This window comes from Monopterus albus, unplaced genomic scaffold, assembly GCF_001952655.1.
Source record: "Monopterus albus unplaced genomic scaffold, M_albus_1.0 scaffold54.1, whole genome shotgun sequence".
In the NCBI taxonomy this organism is placed as follows: Eukaryota; Metazoa; Chordata; class Actinopteri; order Synbranchiformes; family Synbranchidae; genus Monopterus; species Monopterus albus.
The window spans coordinates 2131921-2144097 of record NW_018127934.1 but is presented as its reverse complement, the minus strand read 5'-3'; the positions used below and the strand labels follow the sequence as shown (position 1 = coordinate 2144097).

General features: G+C 39.4%; 1 protein-coding gene across 1 annotated transcript; it reads left to right on the top strand.

The window, feature by feature from the left end:
- Positions 1-341: 341 nt before the first annotated feature.
- Positions 342-11654, top strand: cabp4 (calcium binding protein 4). The gene is made up of 8 exons (XM_020602129.1): positions 342-392; positions 860-961; positions 1313-1451; positions 5368-5398; positions 5681-5824; positions 8179-8288; positions 9531-9678; positions 11606-11654. Exons 2-8 carry the CDS (start codon positions 861-863, stop codon positions 11632-11634), a joined length of 702 nt encoding a protein of 233 aa, XP_020457785.1. The 5' UTR covers positions 342-392; position 860; the 3' UTR covers positions 11635-11654.
- Positions 11655-12177: the final 523 nt, after the last annotated feature.

The following is a 12177-nucleotide window of genomic DNA, read 5'->3' as shown; positions in this document are numbered from 1 at the left end:
GGGCTTTCCTTGTCTTAGTGTCTTAGATGCAAGGAAAGAGGAATAAAGGAAGCACGCTTTTAGGGACATGAGACATCCTTTTTACCAATCCTTCACCTGAAGTCCACCCCAGTTCCCACTCTTCAGACCAGGTGTAAGAGTTTAGGGATGTCCTCGATTTTTGCTTGACCAGAATGACTTTGAAGGATCAAGGAGCGAGGAAGAATCATACAAGAGACTTGGGCTATGCTGACAGACAACCATGCACATTCACATTCACACCTACAGGCAATTTAGAGTCACCAGTTAACCTAACATTCCCCTCTACATTTACTGTATCTATTTCTCCCCTCTAGGATGTCCGTGAAAAGTGCAAAGGGAGGACCAGAGAGTAGACCATCCTCTGCTGCCAGGTCTGCGAGAGAAAGCTTAAAATACTGGTAGTGAATGTATACAGCTTTAAAGTTGTAACTAAACTCCAAGTCAAGAATTGGGGAAAATATGACTGTCAAACCATTTGGAAACAGTTTTTATACAAACCTACTTGTTAAATCAGTGTTAATCACAATTTTGGGAGTCAAGAGTTGTATCTCATTTATTTTTCTATACAGTAGAAATTAAGCAACTCATTAGATAAAGACAGACTCACCATTATTACCATTTTACTGTACAAAGTTTCTGGGTAATAGTGCCTCTAAACTGTCAGTTAAACAGTTTTCTTCCATGCAGTGTGAGTCCATGTTAACCTCGTCAGCAGGATGCTCTGTCCATATGACAATCCACAGAATTCATTGTTCTTGATTATTATTGTTGGTTATAAAAAAGTATTGACATTATTAAACAACCTTTAGTGCATTTTAAATTCTTCTTTCTCACCTAGCATGTCTCCACAAGGAGGGAGGGGTGCTGCAGCTGGCAGATCGCCTGCTACTAGGAGATTCAAAAACAAGGCCCTTCAGCTCAGCCTCTCCAGGAAATTCTGGTTATTATCATTCTCTGTTTCTAATCAACATTGATTAGGACAAGGGGAGTAGGTTGGTGAAAGTTTGTGCACCCAATTAGTGTCATCAATTGGTACATCAGCTGCACTTCCTTTATTTCCTTTGCCTAGTGTCTGATGTATCCACTGGCTAGTTAATTGGGTTGCTAGGGGTTTTCAGCCTTTTCACTAAAGCGGAGCAAATATTTCAAGAGATTCTCAGTAGAATAACACCTTTGTAATACTATCACCAAAAAGGGACAGTTTGTTAAAGAAAGTTAGGAGGGTATATTATAGGCCTGGTGTTGATGATGACGGCTCTCAACACTTCGCACTCAAATATACTCTTCACAGCTCAAAGTCACAGTCTTCTTCGGCCCAGGGGAAAGGCTCTGGAGAGGTGAAGGTTCGTCGGCGCAGTAAAAGGAGCCTCAGCAACAGCTCAGCGGTGGCTGCTGCCTACATCTCCTACCTCGATAAACTCTTTGGACAGGTCGGTTCAGCTGCACTTTGTAACCCATACTCACATGTTGTCACAGCTTGACACCATCTGGTTATAAACTTGCTTCTCTAAGCTTCAGGGCACTGCTGCCACCAATTCATTCACTTAATTTGGGATCTCTACAGGCCATGAGCTTGTTGAGAGAAGCTGGCAAAGGCAGGCTGATAAAGTGGAAGTTTATAGATTGTGTCACAGCTAAAAGAATTAACATTACATTGACTTTAAAATTACACAGAATTGCCTTGAGTTGGAAAATGGATCCATTTGTTCAGCTGATTCTAAGTGGTAACTATTGAATGAAAGCATAAACAATGGCTGTGGCTGTAGTGAGCTGTGAAAATCCAATAAACTAATCACTGATAGAGATCAGGTCAAATGACTGTAGAAGGTCAATATCATTCCCCACCTTCAGTCCATAAAAACATTAAACCATCTGATCAGGTCTGTACGATGTTACCTATTCCTCTAAAGCTTTTTTGAAAGAAGTCACTCCAGTAGTTCCTCACTTCAGACTGATTCACTACCAGGCCACTGTTAATCACTGGCTTTGTCCAGGCCTTGATAACACCATTCCAAATTCCTGTAGGGCATTGGACTAATGGGGAAATGATCCAACAACTAATCCAGCTCAGTGTCACCTTCTGCATTTCTGCTAAAAACTGATTTATAGTTGACGGATATATATTTTCCAGCCCAGTCTCACAGCAAATGTAGAATAGTTAAGTTGGTCTGCAGCACAAAATGTATCAGTCTCACAGTAAATTCTGAGACACTTCCAAGAAGAAACTGACTGACTGCTTAAAACTGTTACATTGGGTAGAAAAGGCTCAGAGGAACTTTGAGGAGCAGTAATCCCACTTTTATAAACATATAAATTCAGTTTCACTATCAATATAGTCAGTAAGATGTTGTTGGAGGGGAGCTGCAACAGCAAAGAACTCTGGCATGAAGGTAACTATTTATTAGTGAAAGAAAAAATCTCACTGAAGATCCTTTAAAGTGTGATATAACCTTATGAGACCGTGCTTAGACCTTATTACAAAGCAGAACCAAAGGCCTTTCCATAAATGTCTTCATCATAGCAGAGGGATTAACTGTAAAAGATATCACGCCAAGGAGAGAGTGTGAAGATTTGAATGATGTTTCATAACAAGGTTTCTTAATAACTAATGGAACCATTTCATTGTTTAAAAGCAATTTATGGAGAATAAAACCCGGTGCAATGACCTTGGACACCTCTTCTACTTCTTTTCCTTAGATACTACCTCATCTGCCATGACTGATCTCCTTTTGTTGAATCTACTAGTAGCCAGGTAGTGAGGTCTGCATCATTTCAGAACGCCCTCTGACACTGAGGCAGGGAGACCATCCACCCTGAAGCATTTCCAATCCCTGCCTCAACACAAGTCTTAATAAGCCCCTTAGCAAGATTCGCTGTCAGCCCTCATTAGGTTCAACTGAAGAAGGAGCTGGGAGGGACAAAGAAAGAAAGAAAAACAATTGGTGCATTTACACGTTTAATATAACCACAATGGAAGACAGACAGATGTGTAGCAGTAATGACTGTACTGATCAGTGGGTATTTACTATGTTCATATTGCACTCTATGGTCATTTTAAGTGCTGAGGACCATGAGTAAAGTATCCACGTACCTCTCGTATGTGTTCATGTGCCATGCTTACAAAGCAGAAGGCTGCTCAATGGGCCGTGTGAAGGCAGGCAGAATGAAATCAACGGTTAATGGGCTTGTTCTGACAGATGAATTGAGAGTCTGCATGGCATGCTGTCTTTCAGAATGAAAAAAACATCCAATTAATGTGTTGACCTTGCTATCTAAATATGCCCTTGTGGCTTGGAGGATCCCATGCAGAGCAAACAGCGGTGCTGCACTCTGCACTTATTTTTATGCTGCAGCATCAAAATTCACATTAAAACTTAAAAGGTTTATAAAAAATCATGAGAGTCTAAAGCAGAGAACACATGTAGTTAGATACTCTTGATGCAATTGCATCTTGGCAGTGTATTTGTGTTTCAACTCTGCTGGCAATATTATACAGTGAATAATCATTTGAATGCCTGCCATGTGAAACAGCTTCCAAATAAACTGTGGGGGCTTCTCCTTTTCCTGATGCTATTTTGCACTTGAATAGGATGACCTTGTATGATTTATGTATTAGCCACCCTCAGTGCCAACATATATTAGGGGAAAAATATTACACTTCTGTTTGCATTTCACTTTCCCTGCTGCTCTGATTTGCGTTTTTATCTCTCACTTTTCAGCAGTAAAAAGAACAAGTCAAGGTTGAAAAAGTATTTTCCATAATAAAAGTAGCAATAAAGTAAGGAAAATTGACACTTGATTAAAAGCAGAGATGCGACATAAAAATGAAAAAGTGCAGAAGTAAGGTCAGCTTTAAATGGGCTTGAGGGTCAAAGGCACACTATCTTTTAAAATGAAAAGCATTCAAACTAGTTTTATAGTCATTCTTGTGTATCTCCTTTATATGCATTATATGCAGCATAGTTTCAATAAAGCAACAGACAAATGTGAAATAAGCATGATATATCTGAAACACGCTGGAATAAAAGTAACATTTGACATTTTAAAAATAGCCAGGTAAAATGATACTACTATGAACAGATTACTATAGTTTCCACCTACTAGAGTGGCTATCTCACAGTTTTTGAGCTCTGTTGAGCCTCAGTATTGCTCTTGCTGCATGAAAGTGAGGAAAAAAATAAGCTGTGCTTACAGTAAGAGTTTTACTTGGGTGTCAGTTCTGTTTCTTTGAACTTACAGATATCTTCAGGCCTGCGGCATCTTTGTGCTAAGTGATATGAGGCTCGGTTGCTCATTACTAAGACTGAGTTTGGAAGTTTCTTACTTCATCCTGTGAATGTGATGCTGCTTGTGTCAAAGAATTGCACGTTGTTAAGGAGCCCTGTAGTCAAAATGCTGTAGGCACAAGAATGATTTTAACAAGGTGTCTTGCTAAGACATATTGTTGTGTTGCTTTTAAAGGATGATTAATGTCACGTCAGAGCTTTACATATATGAATATAAGTCAGAATGTGTTTACAGATATGCTCATTAGCACACTCTTTTCAGGACTGTACCATTGTGATATGTACCATTATATTTTTTTGCTAAAATATGAGCACATTCTTGCCCAGTATACAGTATGATGGATCTACAGTATGTGGAGCTCCCACACCTCAAACCAAAATTTCACAGTATTGCAATTCATGACCAAATTATGAGTTTTTAGCTGAACTGTTTGAACCCTGCAATATATTGACACATTGCTATTTTAAGTCTGTAGCATTTGTAAATTTTGCTGCAGTCATTTAGGCTTATGTGGAGACTGTTCCTGGTGGTTACAGTAGCTTTGCCCCAACTTTAACTGAAAATGCATGAAAAAGGGAGAGATCACCCAAAGCAAATGTCAAAACAGTTGAATTATTCACACACACAACTATATGCAAATTTCATGTCTTGTGTCTGTGCAGGAACGTGTATACATTTGTATATCTGTTTCTTTGTGACAGTGCAACTAAGGATTGTGAAACTCACTATGACATGGCTGCATGTGTGTATTTACGTGCATATACTGCATCTTAGGATGCTGCAGATGTGTGTGTGTGCACACGCGAAGGCGTGTGTGATATTGTGCCATTTTGCAAATTAGAAAGGCATCGCTGGGTAAAATCCCATTAGAGTTTGCTGTCAGCATGTAGCAGTGTTGACATGATATGCATGTTATCCTAATTTGGTAATGTGATACACATTATCACTAGAGTATTTGTCAAGAGAACTGTCTGTTTTAAAACCAGCCAGAATTTTTACATCCCCTCTGCCGATGCTGTTCTATAATCATTGTTGGTCTTTCTTTTCTTTGGTTTGCAGGAGAGAGAATTGATGCCAGAAGAGTTGGATGGTAAGTTGATGGTCGACAATTATCAGTCACATATTTGTTACAGTTACGTTGGTTTCTCTTCGTGATTCATTTAAGAGATTGAAGATAGGCTTTAAATGCTGCTTGCCAATGACTCAGGCTTACAAAATCAATCTTGCAGCTTTTGAGAATTGGTTGTCCTGTAGTTCTGTCTGCTGGAGTCAAGCTTACTGTGCTGTAATCATTGCTACCAGTGGACTTTGTTTGTTTGTATATACTTTGCAGTTTGTTGCAGTTGCTGTCATTTGTTTGTGCATCTGTCAGAACTGCAGGAGGCCTTTAAGGAATTTGACTACGATGCGGACGGCTTCATCCATTACAGAGACATCGCAGACTGCATGAGGACCATGGGCTACATGCCAACAGAGATGGAGCTCATTGAGATCATTCAGCAAATCAAAATGAAATGTGTGTATCTAAACATCTGGGTATATTTGTGTGTGCATTGTTTTCATTTCATCCTCAGGGGTTAGAGTGTGCGTTCATGATTGATGGATCTTTCTGAAGTGAGCAGGTTTGAATGCATGAGTGATGTGTTGCACAAAAACGTGTGCTGGTGTTTGTGCGTGTTCCTTCCTGTGAGTCCACGAGGAGCTGATGTTTGTTTGTGAAGCTGGGTACAGTGGAGACATTTTAGCATTCATTAATGTCCCTCACTCTACAGGTGCAGGGCTGTGTGATTGTGAGTCTGCAGGTGTGTTTTCTGCTCTTCGTGGGGTCATGTTTGTCTTCGCTATTTATCCTGAATGATCAAGTATAGATCTATGTGTGCTTAAGGTTTAACTTTGCTGCTTTTCTGCCATATGCCTAATGAACCTGTCCCTGTAACACGTACTTAGTGTCAGAGCACGGCCTGAAAATCCGGACAAACGCATTCTAGCTGTTTCTCCCAAGACTTCCCATAAACATTTAATAGGCACATGGGACACAAACGAGTGGAAGATGCTGAGTGTGATGTTTTGAAATACCCTAATTCATAATCTTAATGGAGGTTTCTATGGCTCAGGAGGTAAAGCAGGGTGTCCAAAATACTTTCTTTCTTATCCTTCATGTTATCTAGCCTTGCAGATAGTTTTAGTTTTATTTGCTCATTTTTTTACTGAAATAGTCCCTGTGGTAACTGTTACCACGATGCTCTGAGGGCAATGAAGACATTGCTTTTAAACAGAGATGCTGCTCTTGAACGTTGTAAGCACCATGAACAATAATTTCTTTCACCTCCATCATATCATGTGGAGGTAGACATCTCAGACATGGATATATCTAAGCTTAAATAAATATAACTAAACATCGCAAGACTACATTAGAAATCTTTTCTTATTTGTTTATTTATTGTTGTATTTGGCTGAACTAACCCTTTTACCAGAAGTGTGTGCTACACGTGGCTGATAACAATAGGTGTTGTCTTAGAGTCTTCTATATGTGCATATGTCTGCTGTAACTTAGCATTGAGCCTCCAGGACAATAACACTGACAACAAACAAAACACTGGGCTCATAGTGTAATTGTTTGGCTAGAAACCAGCCATCTCGATACTGTAAGGCAGCGTGTCTTTCAGTAGTGATCTTCAAGGCCCAGGGTGCGACTGTTATACCAGCTAGTTAACTGGACTCACCTGCTCAAATAAAATAATAAAAAAAAAACACACAAGTTATGGTAAATTACAAGGGAGTGTGTCTAAAATGTTTTGTATTCTATTGCAACATTACCACTTGATGTGATACTGCAGCCAAAACTATTTAAAAATTATAATAATAATCTTTACACACTTCATTGAATAGCAGGAACATACACATATAAAATATGTGATGCTTTAATGTTAAAGGGAAACAATAGGAGAAGTTTTGAACAACAGGAGTTTGATGGTTGTTACATAATGTTTTCTTTTTATATGATATTTTTCATACGGTGTAATATGAATTATTCATGTGTTCACTGACACTTTAATTTGACAGATTTGGATTTTAAATATTTTTTGCTTATTCTCTGTTGTATAATCCCCACAGAGACACTGATACCATGAAATGCAATCTATTTTTTTGTACAACTAGCATTAAACTAGCAATTAAAAATAATAACAATCCCTCAAGACCTTTAGGAGAATTTTTCTGCTCAGCGACTACATACTGACCTACTTAAGGCACAAAAATTCAAGGCAGCATAGGAAATCCCTCCTGACTGCTGCTCCACAATGGTAAAGCCAGTCAGCCAAAAAATATACCTTAACCTCGAGGCAAGTAAAAAAATCCTTTGCTAACTCAAAATTACAGAATTAAATGCCTGACACAGTCTTTTATTTCACAGTCCTACTGTGACCAAAGAGTCTGAGCCCGTGACTGATTGTCATCCTCAACGGTCCTGAGACCAGGGCTGGATCTAGACAAATTTTGGACGGGGTGGCCACGCTGGGGCATAGACTCAGAGTGTGGTGGCACATTTGAAATACTTGTAAAAAGTAAATTAAACCCCTTTTTCTGTGAAATAATAAACCATACATTATTAAGAATCAAATAGTTTATTTAGTGTGGGACACACATAGTGCCTTTAACTTTGGCTGCGCTCCTTATTCACTCCTGGCTGGAGACAAACCTTTAATAAGAAAGATAAAATGAACTGTTATAGTTCACTGTCTGTGCTCTTATAAGTATGAAACCTTATGAAGCCATATGTGCAGCACACACCCCAGGGAGGCACAGAAGTTATTACTTTGTGGTCAGCCTGTGCATGTGTGAGTGTGTATCCCCTTGTGTGTGCTTCTGCAGGGGGCGGTCACGTAGACTTTGATGATTTCTGTGAGCTAATGGGGCCGAGGATGCTGGCTGAGACGGCTCATATGGTTGGACTGAAGGAGCTCCGCTGTGCCTTCAAACAGGTGAGAGGTCCCCAGCGACTGAAACTCTTAAGAAGTCTCTCTTCAAGCGAGTGAATGGGACCTCTTGCTGTAACACTACTTTGAAGTGTACAACAGAGACACCAAAAGTGTATGGCTCATGTGTTCAGGTCGGAGAGAAGACAGCTACCTGAATGCAGAAAAAATAATATAAAGGGAGGAAAAATATTCATATTGAAGAGGTTTTTATAGCCTGGTCCCTGCCATCCAAAGAGATATTTGATATTTACTTTCACCTTTTGTTCTCATTAGCCATGTCCAATTCTATTTGCCTCGTGGGTCTGGAGGAAATATCTATTGAGTTGCTGTCTTTGACGTCAGTACACAGACACTGATTCGATTGTCCTCCAAAGCCAAGCCTTGGTGTGACGTAGTTTCAGGCCAAGCAAGACAAATTAAGTCATGATTTATGATGATTTATTTAAGCAGAACTTCACACACTGGCATTCAGCCATTTAACACATCAGAGAATAATAAGTTGGTAATTGTTACTGCAAAACAGAGCACATTAATAAAGGGCTGTTAGTGATTATAACTGAAAACATAATGGAGTATATCAGCCTAACATGGTACTAGGGTTAGATTTATATGTCTTATACATTTAACCACTTTTATTCTCATGAAAAGCAAGGAGGAACTTGGACATACAAGTTATTTTGTCATTAAAACAACTGATTCTGAACTGCACTCATAACAAGTTTCATACATGTAAAACAAACAAACAAACAAAATGTCTTCCTGAACTAGTGAGGTTACTTGGCAGATCAAGCTTTTATCAAAGCCTGTAAAATACCAAAAGAATTATTCCCCTAAAAAAAGCTTTTGAAAGAGATGGTGCTTTTTTTATTAAACACATTTTAAGAATGCAATCTTACATCACCATTGTCTCTTCTTCACACATGCTGTGAAAGGTCTGAAACTCACATATGAATCCTTTTATAATAAATAGTGAATTAATGCTCAGTTCCACTGTTCAGAGTTTGCCCCATCTGCAGACTCAAGCTGTTTTCAGGCTTACAGGACCTCATGCTCTCTGTGTTTGCATAGCCATGGTGTGATTTGTTTCTCTTGATACTGTACTTTTTCCTCCATATTAGTCCTTCTCTATCTCTGTCCCTTGTGTTGCCCATATTTTTCTTCAACTTTTATTTTATTGGTCTCTCCTTACTCACTGCATGTTGATGTGCCCACCTTGTTACTCTGCACCACCTCTATACATTTCAGTTTGACTGCAATGGTGATGGAAAGATCACATTTGATGAGCTGAAGGAGGGTGTGAAGACCCTCCTGGGAGAGAAGCTGAAGAAAGGCGAGCTGGAGGAGATCCTTGGCGACATTGATCTCAACAAAGATGGCAGCATAGACTTTGATGGTGAGCGGTGCCGGACGTGGAGGAAGAATGTGTAGGAAGGGAGTGAAAAGGTTTATCAAAGAACGACAATAACACAGTTCTGCATTTACCAGAGCATACTACATGGAAATACCAACCATTCCTAACTAAATTCAGTGCTGCAGTACTTGCATCTGTGTTGCTGTTGTGTGCACGTATACAGCCATGACCTGGTTTGCTTCAGATAATTCACATAATGAACACAATTTGAAAACTGTCCTGTGTTTAATTAACAGAAAATAGTAAGAGAAATGCCTGTTATATGACAAATCATTTGGCTTTCATTAAAATATTCTGAATAGTCTAATGCATTCACCTCATGAATCATGCAGGTACGGTATTTGTCTCCCAGTCACGACAGTACATTTGGTTCTTTTAACAATAAAACATAACCATTTTAGTACTGGTCAGTGAATGGGAAAGAGACAGAAGGAGAAAAAGATTTAGAGATGACGCAGGGAAAAGGCTTGATGGCAAAGGAGGGATGGTTAAGTCAAGGTTGATTGGTTGGAAGGGTCAGTCCAGTAGAATCAGTAGTGCATTAAGTCAATCAATACACATGCCTGGACACTTGTCAGATGTTACACACAAAGAACACACACTATTGGACAGCTCGAGGATATAGCAGAAATTACATTACGTGTTACCTTTCAAACAAATAAACAGTACAATAGTGTACAGTCATACACATGTATACACACTGATGTGCACATGCACATGCGCAGGCATGTCTTGTCCCCGCAATCTAATCAATTACAACTATTGGGTACATATGAATAAGTGTGTCAGTCTCAGAAGGGATCAATGAGCAGGTGCTCCTCATTATCACTAATTACCCTGAAAGGCAGCACTTGAGTGTATCTGTCCGGTTTAGGCACATGTGCAGAATATCCGACAAGGCACCTGGCTGACAACTGTCCACAGCAGCGACTGGAGCTGTAGCAGCTCAGAGTGTGTTAGGACGGGGCTAGTGTTCTACTTGGTTTACTTCCCTTTATAGAAAATGGCTAGCAGAGAAACACCTTCAGAGCTAATGCTAGTGGGTTAATCTGGAATTAAGATTTAGTACTCAGACAAACACCTCCCATTAGAAGTCTTTCAGAGCAAAGTGCCTCAGGAGAACAATGGGAAATGGAAGATGAGATCGAGTAGATGGATTTAGTGGAAAAACCGCCTCAAGCTATCTGCAGCTGGGTTTCATTGGCAGGACACATCAATAGCTTTCTTGATTAACAAATGAATCCACAATAATGGGTACAGCAAGCTGAAACAAGTTGTAATCAAATTGATTGCTGATTACACCAGGAAATGAGCAGAGCCTGGAAAATGGCAGCTGGCAAACTAGAGTTGTTAACCTTTTAAATCCAGGACGGGCTTCAATCCTTGTCCAGAAAACCAGTTTTTCCCAACAACAGAGAGAGAGAGAAAGAAATCAGTCATACTTAAAGCTACTCTCATTTCTGTTCAGCCACTAGAGGGTTCAGTGAGACTCAAAACAAGCCTACACCATATGTGAACACTCGGAGGTGGTCGCGTAGCTGTTTTATTTATACTTGCATAAACTTTAATGTTTTGACTCAAAATGTAGAAGTCTTTGTGACTAGGACTGATCCAACAGGAAGTCGGATCAGTCTTAGTTAATGCAGCTTTAAATTTTCAACTGAAATGTTCCTGTATCCTTTCTCCTTGTTGCTTTGATACATCACTGCATCACCACTTTAATTTTTCATTAACTTGGTGATAATGGAAACATTTTGCTATTACATCACACCATGAGCTGTGTCGGTTTCCAGTACAATTTTATGTAGGCTGATAATGATGTGGCTGCATCCCATGCTGTCCTTTTTATGATATTAGTGTCATTAGACCTTATCAATGGATTTGCTGCTGTCTCTGTCTCGCTCTGCAGAGTTTGTTATGATGCTTTCTGCTCGGTGACCTTTGATGGAAGATGGAACATAAACACTGGATTCACGGCCTGTGTATCAACTCGTGACCATGGTCTCCTTCCTGCTGTTGTAATTCTTTTTCTGACATTCTGTGTTTCAAATGTCTGATTGTTAAAAAATATAAATAATAGGGCCAAAGAGATCCGTTTATATTTTCATAATAGGCTATAGGGGAAGGTTAAGTGCAGAAGGCAACGGGTGAGTTATGAAACACTTGCAGTAACATCATGAAACAGTAATGCTACACTGTCGCCCCCTTGTGGTTCAGAAGTGTGTAGAATCTACATTTTTCCAAAATGAAGCTAGATTTGTTTTCTTTACCCACTGGTTTCTTACAACACAGGTATTTGAACTGGGAAAATGTAGTATAGGTTAAAGGTCTTGAAAGTGTACTTTTCAGTGTCCTACTTTGGGTAATGGGCTCCTAAATAAATAGTATTTTACATCCAGGCTACAACAGTGCTGGTTGTTTTATGAAAAACATCTATATTTAATGGTTTGTCTATTCTGTCAAAGATAAGACCACACAGAG